The sequence below is a fragment of the Pseudonaja textilis genome, chromosome 6 (genome assembly GCF_049901715.1).
Source record: "Pseudonaja textilis isolate UNSWEBS1 chromosome 6, rPseTex1.2, whole genome shotgun sequence".
Taxonomy (NCBI): domain Eukaryota; kingdom Metazoa; phylum Chordata; class Lepidosauria; order Squamata; family Elapidae; genus Pseudonaja; species Pseudonaja textilis.
The window spans coordinates 47,542,795-47,556,922 of record NC_141995.1 but is presented as its reverse complement, the minus strand read 5'-3'; the positions used below and the strand labels follow the sequence as shown (position 1 = coordinate 47,556,922).

The window sequence follows — 14,128 nt, the reverse complement described above, 5'->3', positions numbered from 1 at the left end:
GTGTAAGTGCCACGGCTATGGCTGTTGCTCTTTGCTGGCAGGTGCTGCAGATGTTCATCCTTGTGCTGCAACAGTGTCACCGAGAGAACGAAGAGAAGTGGAAGAGGCTGTCACGGCAGGTAGCCGACATCATCCTGCCGATGCTGGCCAAACAACAGGTAAGGGTCACAAATAGCCCTCGACGAAGACATTCCCTCTCTCTGTACACAGCAAAAACTGTGAAGTTTTGCCCCATTTTACACATTTTCTCACCCCATTTGTTAAGTGAATCACCTGGTTGTTAAATGAATCCAGCTTCCCCATCGAATCACGAGACTCCGGGCGACACTGTGACCCGCCATAAAACACGAGTCCATTGCCAAGTGTTTTGAATTTTGACCCCGTGACTCTGTGGGGGAAGCTGCAGAAGTCATGTTGGAAAACGGTCATAAGTCCCTGATTTCAGCACCGTTGTAACTTCGAACGGTCACCAAGTGAACTTTTGTAAGTTGAGGACTATGAACGGTGGCCAGAAAAGTCGTACAGTGGGGGCAGCGACTCACTTAACAAATGCTTCATTTAGCAACAAACGTTTTGAGCCACGGTGGCGCAGTAGTGAGAGTGCGGTATTGCAGGCTACTGTTGCTGACTGCCGGCTGCCTGCAATTTGTCAGTTCAAATCCCACCAGGCTCAAGGTTGGCTCAGCCTTCTATCTTTCCAAGGTGGGTAAAATGAGGACCCAGATTGTTGGGGGAAAGAAGCTCATTTTGTAAACTGCTTAGGGCTGTTAAGCGGTATATAAGTCTAAGTGCTATTGCTAGTCCCTTCCTTCCTTCCTTCCTTCCTTCTTTCCCTCCCTCCCTCCCTCCCTCCCTCCCAGTAATTAGAATGCAGTATTGCAGGCTAACTCTGCCAACTGCCAGCAGTTCAATTCTGACCGGCTGAAGGTTGACTCAGCCTTCCGTCCTTCCAAATTTGGTCAAATGAAGACCCAGATTGTTATGGAGGCAGGAGGCTGACTCTGTAAACTGCTTAGAGAGGGCTTGAAAGTACCTGAAGCAGTATATAAGTCTAAGTCAGGGGTTTCCAACCTGGGGTGCTTGACGATATTCCAGGGGGTGCGAGAAAAGTCCAGGTAAATAATAGGATATTGGCTATATGTTGGCATTTTTATTTATTATGCAGTGGATTAACTTTGTTTTCATTTTAGAGTTAAGTGTCGTTATTTAGTGGCCATCACATACATAGCTGAAAAGATTCAATCCTACCATATATTTAACACGTTCAGTAGTTCCTAAAGTCTAAATTTCAGGGGGTGTGAGGTTCGAGTGAAATTTTTTAAGGGGTGCGGGGCGAAAAAAAGGTTGGGAACCACTGGTCTAAGTGCTGTTGTTATTGGGCTCCCTTGTGGTCATAACTGGAGGACCCACCTGTCTGTTTTATGAACTCCGGCAAGGAGATTCATAAAACGGGCAGGGACTCGTTTAACCAGCGTTTCAATTAGCAACGTACATCTTGTGGTCTTGACTGTGGTCTTAACTCGGGGACCGCCTCTACGGTGAAACGCAGTTCTCTTTTTCACTTCTCCTTTCCTTGTGCTGATTTGCAGCCATTGTTGATCCCATTCTGTCTGTTGGTTCTTTTCCCCCCCAACCGCCCCAGATGCAGATAGATTCCCATGAAGCCCTGGGGATATTGAACACTCTGTTTGAGATCCTGGCTCCTTCCGCCCTGCGCCCAGTGGACATGCTGCTGAGGAGCATGTTTGTGACGCCCAACACCATGGTAAGGAGGGGGCATCTGGCCAAGAAGCCGTTTAGCGAGAGGGACGGAGGCCTTGCTGCCCTCAATCCGGGCTCAGGATGTACTATGGTGGCCCAACAGTGGCCAGGTGAAATTAGTGACAGGCTCGGACAGTGAGGAGGTTGGGGAGGAACATGGGCCAGTCCTGGAGTCTGGGGAAGGCTCTGACGAGGGCTCTGCGTCAGAGACAGAGATGGGGCCACGGCCGTCCGACAGTTATCAGCTGCTTTCGGAGTCGGAGATCAGTGGGGAAGAAGAACAGCTGGAGCCTGTTCCTGATGTGCTCATGCACAGAGCTGCCAGAAGAAGGGAATAGTTACGGAATAACGGTCAACTCAGGAGTAAAGGCACAGGTGAATGGGGAATGGCCCCTCCCATAGGAAATAAAAGAGGAGCGAAGGAGGAATGGGGTTTTGCAGGAGACGATCAGTTCACTCCGGCATGCTTGCCAAGCATTGTGGCATCTGAAAGATATCGGCCTGGCCACTCTCCAAGCCTGACAGAAGGTCTGTAATCGGGCACTCTCTTGAAAGATGGTTGGCCGGGATTTTGTTGCGAGAGGAAATTAATTCTAAAGTAAGTAAAAGGGGTTTATCGGGACGAGGACTTGGCTTCGCGCTATTGGGGAAGCCTAGGTCAGAACACGAACCCAGGTGCCCATTTTTCCTTTCCTGGGGTGTCCGGGGTTAAGGATTTGGGGTGTGTGCCCCTCCCCTCAGCCCTTTGCGCCCGTCCTTCTCTTTGCAAGGGTGTCGTGGCGAGGACAAAACCAGCCTGCATGGCACCTTCAGCTCCTGCCGAGAAGTGGGGTATCAATCTGGTCTGTCAGTAGCTGCCTTAGCAGCAAAGCTCCTTCTCCTCTGCTCTAGAAAGGGGTCTTGGCTGCAAGCCCCCCCCCACCCCCCCGGGCTTTGTAGGCAGAGGTGGGGGGGGGAGGGGATATGCCAGGGGTTTGGATTTGTCACTCCCCCAAGGGGTGTTACAGAGAACTGGCAAATGAACCTAAGGGAAGGGGTGAGGAAGGGAAGGAAGAGGGGAGGGGAGTGAAAAAAGGGAAGGGGAAGGACGAGAAGGGGAGTGGAAGGGAATGAAGGGGAGGGAAAGGAAGGGGAAGGGAGGGGAGGGAAAGGGAGGAGGAGGAAGAGGAGGGAAGGGGAGAGGGGAAAGGAAAGGGAAGGAGAGGAGTGAAAAAGGGAAGGGGGAGGAAGGGAAGGGGAGGAAGAGGAGGGGAAGGGAAGGAAAGTGGAGAGGGGAAAGGGAAGGAGAGAGGAGCGTAAAAGGAAGGGAAGGGGGAAGGAAGGGAAGGAAGAGGGGAGAGGAAGGAAAGGAAAGGGGAGAGTGGGAAGGGAAGGGTAGGAGAGGCGAGGGTAGAAAGGGGAAGGGAAGGAAGTGGAGGGAAGGAAAGGAAGGAAGCGAAGGGAGGGGAGGGGAGGGGAGGGGAGGAAGGAATATTTATATAGTGTTCATATCATTCATTTCCGTAATGAATATTTTGTGGGGTTCTCCCCCCTCTCTCCCTTTCAATAGGCTTCCGTGAGCACCGTTCAGTTATGGGTCTCTGGCATTCTCGCAATCCTTCGGGTCTTGATTTCCCAGTCGACCGAAGACATTGTCCTCTCCCGCATTCAGGAGCTCTCCTTTTCCCCACACCTAATCTCTTGTCAAACGATCCATCGGCTGCGAAACGGCGGAAATAAGATTCCTCCCCCTCAGGAGACCCCCATGGATGAGCAGGATCGGTTCCTGCCTGAGGAGACCTTTTCTAGGTATAGGTTGTTAATCATAAGCTGCTGCTATTTGCTTTTGCTTTTTTCTTTTTAAAAACAGCCATTAAAAAAAAAACGAAGATAAAGATTTTGAGATAAGGAATGGAGGATAATATATACAGGTCGCCCTCGACACACAACCACAGCTGAGCCCCAAATTTCTGTTCCTAAGTGAGACATTTGTTAAGGGAGTTTTGCCCCATTCTACGGCCTTACTGTTCTGACCAAGATGGAGACACTAACAAACCCACATTAGTCCCAAAACCCTTTTTTTATTTCAATGGCTGTGAATTTTAATCATTCACAGCCCATAATGAGTCTCAAACAGTTTGTAAATAGTCCCATGGAAGTCTGCCAAAATCCTTCAGGATAAGTCTGATCAGCACGCACCTTTATCTCCCTTGAAATGCTACCAACGACTAAATGTCCAATTAGTTATTCGAGGCCAAACGGAGCACAAATTCAATACAGAGCTTCAAACCGACCAGTACAAACAAAGTTGCTTCCTGCAAAGGCTCCTGTCCCTTTGCTCCTCCTTTATGTCTTATAGGAGGGGAAAATCACCTCCAGGCCTTACTCCTGAGTCGTCCCTTTTGTTTTAACTGTTCTTGCCTTCTGGCACCTCTGCGCATGCACGCACTGAGAACAGCCTCCTGTTGTTCCTCTGCCTCGCTGCTGCCAGATTCTGGAGGCTCTAGAGTCAGCACATCTCCCAGATGGCCCTGGCCCCATCTCTGCATCAGACACAGGACCCTCGTCCAAGTCCCCAAGATTCCCGGACTGGCCCCTGTTCCTCCCCACTGTCTGATTCTGCTGCTGTCTCCGCAGGCTGCCGGCAGACCACAACACTTTCTTTCTGTCGCGGTTGTTAAGTGAATCGCTGCAAACGTCAAATTATGTCATGCCCCTGGTGGAGACTGACTCTGAGGGAGAGGAGGAACAGTCGACAGCGAGTGGAAGTGTGGCTCGGGAGGTTGTGGAGGAGGCTGGGGAATGGCAGAGGCCGGCTGAGCAGTCAGAGGAGGACCCCGGCCCATCCCCTCTCCATCCTAGGGCACACAGGAGAGGATAAGGGAGAGACGTGGTCTCCTCGGGATGAGAGGGCCTTGATCCTCTTCATGGGCTGCAGGTGTAACAACTGAATAAGAGTTTGGACCTGCGTACTGGCAAACACTAGAAACAAATCATGTAAATATCTCCAGTTTATGGTTCCTCTCTGAGTTTGGCATCCTTCCCAGTGTGTGTTCTGATATCTGTGGACGTCTTCCAGCCCTTATCTTGCCTTGTTTGAGTTGCTTTTTTCCTTCTTCATGTAACTCTGTGGGAGTTTTTTTGTCTTCCATCAAGGATATTTGGAGCTTGGAAGCAAAGTGAAGGAATAAAAGGGGCTTCACCTGTTTTCTGTGACTGTGTTTGTTATGTATCCCATCCTGGGTCATCACAAATTAGTAACACGGTTTGTTAAGCAAATGGGGCTTCCCCATTGACTTTGCTGGTCAGGCGGTTGCCGAAGTGGATCACGTCAGTGGTAAAATGCTACCGGTTTGGCCGAACCGGTAGCAAAAATTGCTACCCGTTGGCTCCAACAATCAGCTGTTGAGGAGAAAGGAGAGAAAAGCGCAGGATCGGCCCTCCCACCCGCCCCTGCATCTTCTTTATCCTCTCAGCTGATTGACGCGGCAGAGCCTCAGCTGGCGTTTGGAAAGCTGCGCATGTTAAGGTATTAGGAGTTAAGAACTGACCAGCAGTGATTAGCTGCACGATGCTGTGAAGCTGATGTAAGTCTGGCTGAAGTAACAAGAGTGATTCAGCAGAATATGGGTATTTCCCTTTAAGATGGGAGAGTAAAATTCCCCTTAAGAGGTGTGTATATAAAAGGCAGCCATTAGAGGGCGTGGTTCTTTTCCCTTGTGACCAGTATTCAGTGCAGAAGTTCTCCGTGTGTTAGTGCGCGATCACCGAACTGGTAGGGAAACTGGTAGAATCCCACCACTGGATCGCTTGACACCCCCCCACCCCCACCCTGGGACACTGGGACTGTCGTAAATGTGAACCGCTCGCCGAGCATCCAAATGTAAATCCCATGAGTGTGGGGATGCTGCAGTGGCCACGAAGTGTGAAAAATTCATTTGGATCACCTGACCCAACGGGGCGTGGCGTGAAGGCCGTCCGTGTGAAAAATGGCCCTACGTCGCTTTTAATTTTTTTTCAGCACCACCGTCACTTCGGACAGTCACTAAGCGAACTGTTGCAAGTCGAGGATTACTTGTATCCTCAATGTAACCTTGAAGAAGGCAAAGGAGATAGGTGTAACCGCAGGGCTGGCTATGCATATTGGGTTCCCCCCCCCTTTTTGTTTGCAAAGTCCTATATTTCTATAGGAGACGCGGTGGCTTGGTGGCTAAGCTGCTGGGCTTTTCGATTGGAAAGGTCGGCAGTTCGGCAGTTCGAATCCCCAGCGCTGAGTCATGGAGGGAGCTCCCAGGACTTGTTCCAGCTTCTGCCAACCTAGCAGTTTGAAAGCATGTAACAAATGCCAGTGGAAAAATAGGGACCCCTTTGGTGGGAAAGGAACAGCGTTCCGTGCGCCTTTGAAGGCGTTGAGTCATGCCGGCCACGTGACCACTGAGACGTCTTCGGACAGCGCTGGCTCTTCAGCTTTGAAACGGAGATGAGCACCGCCCCACTAGAGTTGGAAACAACTAGCAAGGATATGCAAGGAGGGGAACCTTTACCTTATTTTTCTGTGCTTCGTGCCTGGCCTCTAAACACCTCTTTTTCTCTCTAGATTCCTAATGCAGCTGGTGGGGATTCTTCTGGAAGATATCTCCAGCAAACAATTGAACGTGGAGATGAGCGAACAGCAACACACCTTCTACTGCCAGGAACTGGGCACCCTTCTCATGTGCTTAATTCATACCTTCAAATCAGGTACTGCTCACCTCCAGAGTGTTAACACAAACGTAACAAAATACAAAATGTAAATAAATGTCCTTTAATGACTCCAACTTGGCGCCACTGTTCAATAATTCTCATTTGGCGATAAAATGTACTCAAAAATAATCTTCAAAAGAAAGCAATACAGTCTGAACTTAATGAGCTTAATGAGAGGTGAAATAACAAAACCAAACTACAATGAAGGAATTTCCACAACGGACCAGGATAAGTAATTACCAAATTCAAGGCGATAACAAGGCACAGTCTGTTGGAAGGACGCCAACCAAGATAACTTCAGCCCAAACTAACACACGCTTTGCTTCTGGCAATGCTGTGTTGTAACCGTCTCTCTTATATACTATTCTCCCCAGCCGCAACTAATGAAGGGGGATCATGGCCGCTTCCTCTCCCATAAGCCAAGCCCTTCTCCATTCCTTCCTGCGTGTCCTAGGATGCAGAGGGGATGGGCCTGGCTCTTCCTCTGACTGCCCAGCCGGCCTTTGCCCTTCCCCAGCCTCCTCCACAACCTCAGGAGCCACACTTCCACTCCCTGTCGGCTGTTCCTCCTCTCCCTCAGAATCTGACTCCACCAAGGGCATGACACCTCGCTTCTTGCCACCAAAATTTGGACCCTTTGGCAACAGACTCATATTTGTGATGGTTGCAGGGGAAACATGAGAATTGTTATAAAAAGATTTAACATCAGTTTTTATGATCAATTGAATAGATTAGTTTATTTGAAATTATAAATGATTTAATGTAACTGAAGGGGAAAATACCATGCAGAATCTGGCCTAAAATGTATATGTGTTACGTAGTTGTTAGGAGATTATTATTATTAACTTTTAAGATGACAATTAAGAAGTGGCTATATTGTGATAAATTATTATTATGAATTAAAGAGGAGTTAATTAAATGATGTATAGGGTAAAGGGGCGGTACACTCAAATTGGTAATTATAGGGGAAATTTTTTGAATTAGGATGGAACTTTTGGAATAATGAAATAAGAATATGTGATGAAATTGAAAATGTGACAGATAAAATTATAAAGTATAATGAATATGAAGATATGAGAATTATTTAAAAAGAAATAAGAAATGAATAGAAAATATATAAAATAAGTTGGAGGAATATTAGAGTACTTGAGAAAATTTATAGAAAACATGTAATGTAATGATAGGATATGAAATCAAATGTGAAAGAGGGATATGCAACCAAGGTCACGTTTGTATGGAAATGTGAAAACCTGGAATCATGATGTTCACTAGAAAAGTTGTTTGTGAAATGTGAAAAAAAAAAAAAACTTTTACAAAAAAAGAACAAATTGCAGGGGTTCACTTGGCAGCTGCAGCGAGAGGCCGTAAAAGGGAGCAAAATTCACTAAACCTCTGTCTCAGCCAGTGACAGAAAATGGGGGGGCTCCGATTTTTGCGGTCGTAATTTGAGGACGACGTATAATATTTCAGTGGGAATCCCCAAGGTCTCCATTGAGACTGATTGGTAACGATGTTTTTTCCATGCTTTCGCTGTTTCAGGGATGTTCCGAAGAATCACAGTGGCAGCTACCAAGCTTTTTACCGAGAGTGGACCACACGGTCCTCATTTCTACACCCTCGAAAGACTGAATGACCTTGTCAAGTCCATGATAGCCACCCACCCATCCCTGGTTCTCCTCTGGTGTCAAATCTTGCTGCTGGTTAACTACACCAGTCCCTGCTGGTGGTCTGAAGTTCATCAGACCCCCAAGTAAGTCTGTTTTTAAGCTCTTTTTCAGGTCTTCTCTGTCCTGTGTGTGTGTTCTGACCTAGGTTTCCCAGGATCACGAAGCCTGACTCCTCGTCCCGATCAAACCCCTTTTCTTGAGGTTAAAGGGAATTCCTCTCCAGCAAAGTCCCGGCAAATAGTCTTTCATGAGATTTCACAACTTTAGACCTTTATCAGGCTGGTAGAGCTGCCAGGCTGATAGCTTCCAAACGCCATGCTGTAGCAGCAGTTACTTGGCAAGAAATCAGGAACAGATCTTCACCCTAATGAATTGAACTAATTGTCTCCTGCAAACACCATTCCCCTTTCACTCCTCTTTATTCCCTGTGGGAGGGTCCATTTACCATCCACTTGTGCCCTTACTCCAGATCGGCCCTTGTTCCTTAGCTGTTCCCTTCATCTGGCAGCTCTACGCATGAGCACACTGGGAACAGGCTCCAGCTGTTCTTCCCCACTGATCACCGACTCCGAAGGCAGCTGATAACTGTCGGACGGCCCTGGCCCATCTCTGCCTGCAATGCAGAGCCCTTGTCAGAGCTTTCCTCAGACTCCAGGACTGGCCCATGATCCTCCCCAACTTCCTCACTGTCTGAGTCTGCCACCAGCTCTGCTGGCCACTGACGGGCCACTGCAGTGTGAATGTTTTCTTCGTGATTTCAAATGCTGCGCCTTGCTTTGCATATTCTTGTATAAACATTCCTCCTTTTCAAAAACTCTTTCCTTCCTGAAAGCTATCTCCAATTCCGATTTTAGCGGCTACTTCAAAAATGTCTTGTTTTCCGGCTTCGCCTTTCAAAATTCACCTTCCTTGCTTAAGAACTGGATCACCTAGAAAGTCTCATTGGGAGGAACCCCAAGGTTCCTGGGGGGGCAGTTTTCCCACTCATGGTGTCTTCTTTGCTACAGTCGGGCTGGACATTTTGGCCAAGGTGTCATTCGGGTAGAGGCTGGATGGACGTTTGGGATTCATTTATATTGTTCAGCAGGATTTGTTTCCAGAGGGGGGTTTGGTACAAAATATAGACCTCTCAAGTTTTTTTTTTTCTTTTGTCAACTCCTAAATTCTAGAATGTATTAGTTCAATGCTGTAGGATGGATTGAGAATTAGGCCATGGCATCGCCCAGGTATATCTAGAGTGGCCTAGAGGTAGAGTTCTCACCTCACAATGAGGAGGCTGTGAGTTCAATCCTAGGTAGAAGCAAATATTTCTCTCTCTGGGCACAATGAGATCATATCTACTGAACAAAACTCCGCATTGGCGACAGGAAGGGCATCTGGTCAGTAGACACTCTGCTAGCTCCATTCAGTTGCCCAGATTCCGCCCTGCAAGGGATTATGAGGTCGTTAAAAGAAGATGATGATCACCTGGGTGTATGTATGTATGTATATTTTTATTTAAATTTATTTAATTAAATCTCTATGCCTCCCACCTCACTGATACGCCGACTCTGTTAGTTGTAAAGTGAATCTGGCTTCCCCTTTGACTTTGCTTGTCAGAAGGTTATAAAAGGGGATCGTGTAACCTTGAGACACTGCTGAGCTTAGGCCAGCCAATCATCCTTTGGTTCTGTTCTTGGCTGCTGGACCAGCTTTTTACTAGCCAGCTGCATTTATCCTGGCAAATTCTTCTATCTGTTTCTTATTTCTTTCTTTCTGGCAACTTGACTCCTGGATGTTGTAGTTTTGGGGTTTTTTTAAAACCACTTTCCTTCTCTTCCAGAAGGCAGAGTCTCTCAAGTGCTAAATTGCTCAGCCCTCAACCCAGCGGAGATCCCCACGATGAAGACGGGGGCTCCAAACTTAGCATCTGCAATCGCGAGATCGTGCGGAAAGGATCCCTCATCCTTTTCTGTGACTACGTGGTAAGCTCTGTGTCAGGATTCCGGCCGTTGCCCCAATTAAATCATGAGTCTCGATTGCAGCCCTGGCTCCCATCTCTGCCTCCGATGCAGAGCTCTCATCCAAGCCTTCCCCAGACTCCAGGACTGGCCCTTGTTCTGTTCTGACCAAGGCTTCCTAAACTATAATTACGCACACACTTCTTTTAAAAACAAGACTTATTTTATTGCAATGCTGGGAATTGTTTTCATTCGCAGCCGGTAATGAATCTCAAACAATCCCTCGAGATAAGCACCCACCTTTCTTTTCTGTGAAGTGCTGCCAAAAAACAGAAGTGTCAAATGAACTAGAAAAAAAACAACAACCAAAGTACAAAAAGCTTCAAGGATGACTCTGAACTAATCGAACGACTTTGCTTCCTGCAAAGACTTCGTCATCTTGGCCTGATTTTTATCCCTTATGGGAGGGGCAATCACCTCTCAGCGTTACTCCCCAGTCGCCCCTTTTGTTTCAGCTGCTCTTGCCTTCCAGCAGCTCTGCGCATATGCGCACTGGGAAGTGGCTCCCCTGGTTCCTCTGTCTCGCTGCTGCCAGACTCCAGGGGCTCCGGAGTCAGCACCCCACCCCCAGATGGCCCTGGCCCCATCTCTGCATCAGAAGCAGGACCCTCATCCAAGTCCTCCCCAGACTCCCGGACTGGTCCTCGTTCTTCCCCACTGTCCGATTCCACTGCCGTCTGCACAGGCTGCTGGTGAACCGCAACGTGTTCCTCCCCAACCTCCTCACTGTCCGAGTCTTGTCGTGGTGGGCCCCAACAAGAATAAGAGAATTGGAAGGGACCTTGGAGGTCCTCCGGTCAAACCCCCTGCTGGAGCAGGAGACATTATACCATCTCACACAAAGGGTTGTCCATTCTCTTCTTAAAACCCCCCCCAGGATGGAGCACCCACAACTTCTGGGGGTAAGGTGTTCCTCTGGTTATTTGTTAATTGTTAGGAAATTTCTCCTTCGTTCTCGGTTGCTACTCTCTCCTTGATTGGCTCCCAGCTGTTGCTTCTCTTCCGCTCGAGCGAACCCATTCCATTTCTTACCGCAGTGCCAAAACCTGCACGACTCCGAGCACTTGACCTGGCTGACCGTAAATCATGTCCAAGAACTCATCAGCCTGTCTCATGAACCTCCCGTCCAGGATTTCATCAGTGCCATTCACCGAAACTCGGCAGCGAGTGGCCTTTTCATCCAGGCGATTCAGTCCCGGTGTGAGAATTTTGCCTCCGTAAGTTCTTCACTTTGGTTCTCGAGATTTCTCTTCTCCGGTGGTTTTTCTCCTGCCTAGCACACCTCATTTTTCTGCAGTAAAAAAATAAATAAAGAGATTCGTCTTTAAAGGTAACGGCGCCCTTCAAATATTGAGGCTACCGAAGCAGGAGATCATGTCTGTTGATCGTTTGGCCATTGCAAATGAGTCGGTCGACTGTCCTGGTTAAGGCAGTTGGCTAGAAATTGAGGTGCCTTTATACTTTTATGTGGTGACCCAGGACGTGGCATGAAGGCCACACAGTCAGATAATCAGTAGGAGTCCCTTTATTAGCTCCAACTTTGCCCCCAGTGTCCTGGTTACCTTCTGGTCAGGAGAAAAACTCTCCCAGGAACAGCCTTTGACTGCAAGAGAATCAAGTCCAAAACATGGTCAACAAAAACTGTAACTTTTAAGTCCAATCAGGGCAAATTGAGGTAATTAATCTGACAGGGCAAGCGAAGGTATTCCAGATGTGAAGGAATGGCAGTAATTCAACCCGGTTGGGATGATGTCAGGAACAAAGATAACCAAAGTCAACACAAGATAAAGTCACATTTGCTCCCAGCAGACACTGCACTCAGCTTGCGTCTCTTTTAAACTCTCATTCCCATGTGTGGCTAATGAAGGGAATCAGGGCCTTTTCCTCCCCCGTAAGCCATGCAACCGATGTTGCTCCCTTCTCCGTTCCTCCCTGCGTTCCCTCAGATGAAGGGGGTGGGCCTGGGTCTTCCACTGAACTCCCTCTCGTTCTATCTGTCCCCTGCTCTGCCCAGCTGGACTTTGCCCTTCCCCAGTTTCCTCCACAGCCAACGGAGCCACACTCCCGCTCCCTGTCAGCTGTTCGTCTTCCACCTTGGATTCAGACTCCGATAGGGGCATGACACTTTTATCTGCATATAAATTTATATATAAACTAAGGTGTTTTTATACTTTGATTAGTGTGGAAAACGAAAGACTCTAAAAGAGGTTTTTCTCCCTGGTTCAGCCGACAGCGGTGAAAAAGACCCTGCAGTGTTTGGAGGGCATCCATCTGAGCCAGTCAGGGGCTGTGCTGGTCTTGTATGTGGACAAGCTTCTCTCAACTCCCTTCCGTGTGCTGGCACACATGGTGGACACCCTGGCTTGCCGTCGTGTGGAAATGCTTCTAGCGGCATCTGTACAGGTAACCCATGGCGTCATGTGGGTGAGTGCTGGGCCAGCCACAGGGAAGGCCGAGATTTAATCTGCCTCCTTACAGCCCTGATGGGGCTTTGAGTCATCAGACATTATTTCTCAGCTTAACCCACCTCAATGACCAGTGGGGGACGGGATTTGTATGCTGCCCATAATTCTGGGTGGCTGACAGCCATAATGGCTGTGGAGAGTCTCAGTTATTCTCAGAAAAAGCACCTTTGGGTCTGCAGGGATAAATAAAATGAAAAATACAATCTTCATCTTCTTTTAATGACCTCATAATCCCTTGTGGGGTAAAGTCTAGGCAACTGAATGGAGCTGAGAGTTTACTGGCCGGATGCTCTCCCTGTCACCCATGAGGAGTTTTACAATAATAGTCATAAAAGCAGAATTAAACTCACCCCTTTGTTTTGTGTTCCTGGAGGTGGGATAGGGTATAAATCTAATGAACGCCCATCACCACCTGGCCAAATGCACATCTCGGCCTGATGGGGGAGTGCTGAAAACCACACACCTCTCATGTCTACGGAGATGCTCTGTCCTCCAGGTCATGGTTGCTCCAAAAGTTTTTTTTTTTTTCAAAAGGCGACTGGACTTTCTTGTATTTTTTCTTTTGAAGAGGTTTCGCTTCTCATCCAAGAAGCTTCTTCAACTCAGGAGCTCCTCTTTATTCCCTATGGGAGGGGCCATTCACCATCTGCCTGAGCCTTTACTCCCAAGTCGACCCTAGATCCTTAGCTGTTCCGTTCTTCTGGCAGCTCTGTGCATGTGCATGCTGGGAACAGGCTCCAGCTGTTCTTCTTCCCCACTTATCTCTGACTCCGAAGGCAGCTAATAATTGTTGGACGGCCCTGGCCTCATCTCTGCCTCCGATGCAGAGCCCTCGTCCGAGCCTTTCCCAGACTCCAGGACTGAGGTTGGTTCCTTCCCAACCTCCTCACTGTCTGAGTCTGCTGCCAGCTCCGCTGGCCGTTGTTCAGCCACAACGTTCGATGTCAAAGTTGGGAGAAGGAATGTTGGCCTGGCACAGAGTCCTCTTCCTGGCAGAATTGGCCAACTCACCGAGGGACAACTCGCTGTAGGACAATTTAACAATTCTATCTTAACAATTTGAAATAAATGTAAAGATTATTTTCATTTTCTGTTCTTTCTTTTACGATTCTGCTCCACCATTTCTTTGATACTGGTGTAACTTGTCCCGCAGCAAAAACGAGCTGAGTTGTTTTAAATTCTGTCTTTTTTTTCAAGTTAAAGTGTATTTTACGGCTAGTGTTGGCAAACTTCGGCTTTTCATTCTCATTTCATTTCTGCCTTTCTTGTTCTTTGTTTTTCAATGCAGAACAGCACGGCTCAGTTGCCAGTTGAAGAGCTGGACCGAATCCAGGAATATCTGCAGAATGCCGGATTAGCCCACAGGTGATGCCCAGTGGATTGTTGCATCATGGAAAGTGGCCAAACATGTGTCAAGTTTTATCCTCCCTCACTTCCTGAAAATGAATCCCTGCGTTCAATCCTTCTCTAAAAGGCTAAGGAGCCCCTGTGGATTTTACTCCACTAGTCATCA

General features: G+C 48.0%; 1 protein-coding gene across 3 annotated transcripts in view; it reads left to right on the top strand.

The window, feature by feature from the left end:
* The window catches only part of HTT (huntingtin), a 103,669-nt gene that overhangs the window by 47,922 nt on the left and 41,619 nt on the right, over window positions 1–14,128 (top strand). For all 3 annotated transcript variants that reach the window (XR_015744160.1, XM_087936519.1, XM_087936518.1), the window contains 9 exons: window positions 42–158; window positions 1,643–1,765; window positions 3,311–3,549; window positions 6,338–6,480; window positions 8,023–8,233; window positions 9,973–10,114; window positions 11,188–11,367; window positions 12,377–12,553; window positions 13,904–13,980. Coding sequence is in view for 2 of the 3 variants with exons in the window: in XM_087936519.1 (XP_087792645.1) it covers window positions 42–158; window positions 1,643–1,765; window positions 3,311–3,549; window positions 6,338–6,480; window positions 8,023–8,233; window positions 9,973–10,114; window positions 11,188–11,367; window positions 12,377–12,553; window positions 13,904–13,980 (1,409 nt within the window). In the remaining variant the exon portion in view is untranslated. The remainder of the gene's footprint in view (window positions 1–41; window positions 159–1,642; window positions 1,766–3,310; window positions 3,550–6,337; window positions 6,481–8,022; window positions 8,234–9,972; window positions 10,115–11,187; window positions 11,368–12,376; window positions 12,554–13,903; window positions 13,981–14,128) is intronic.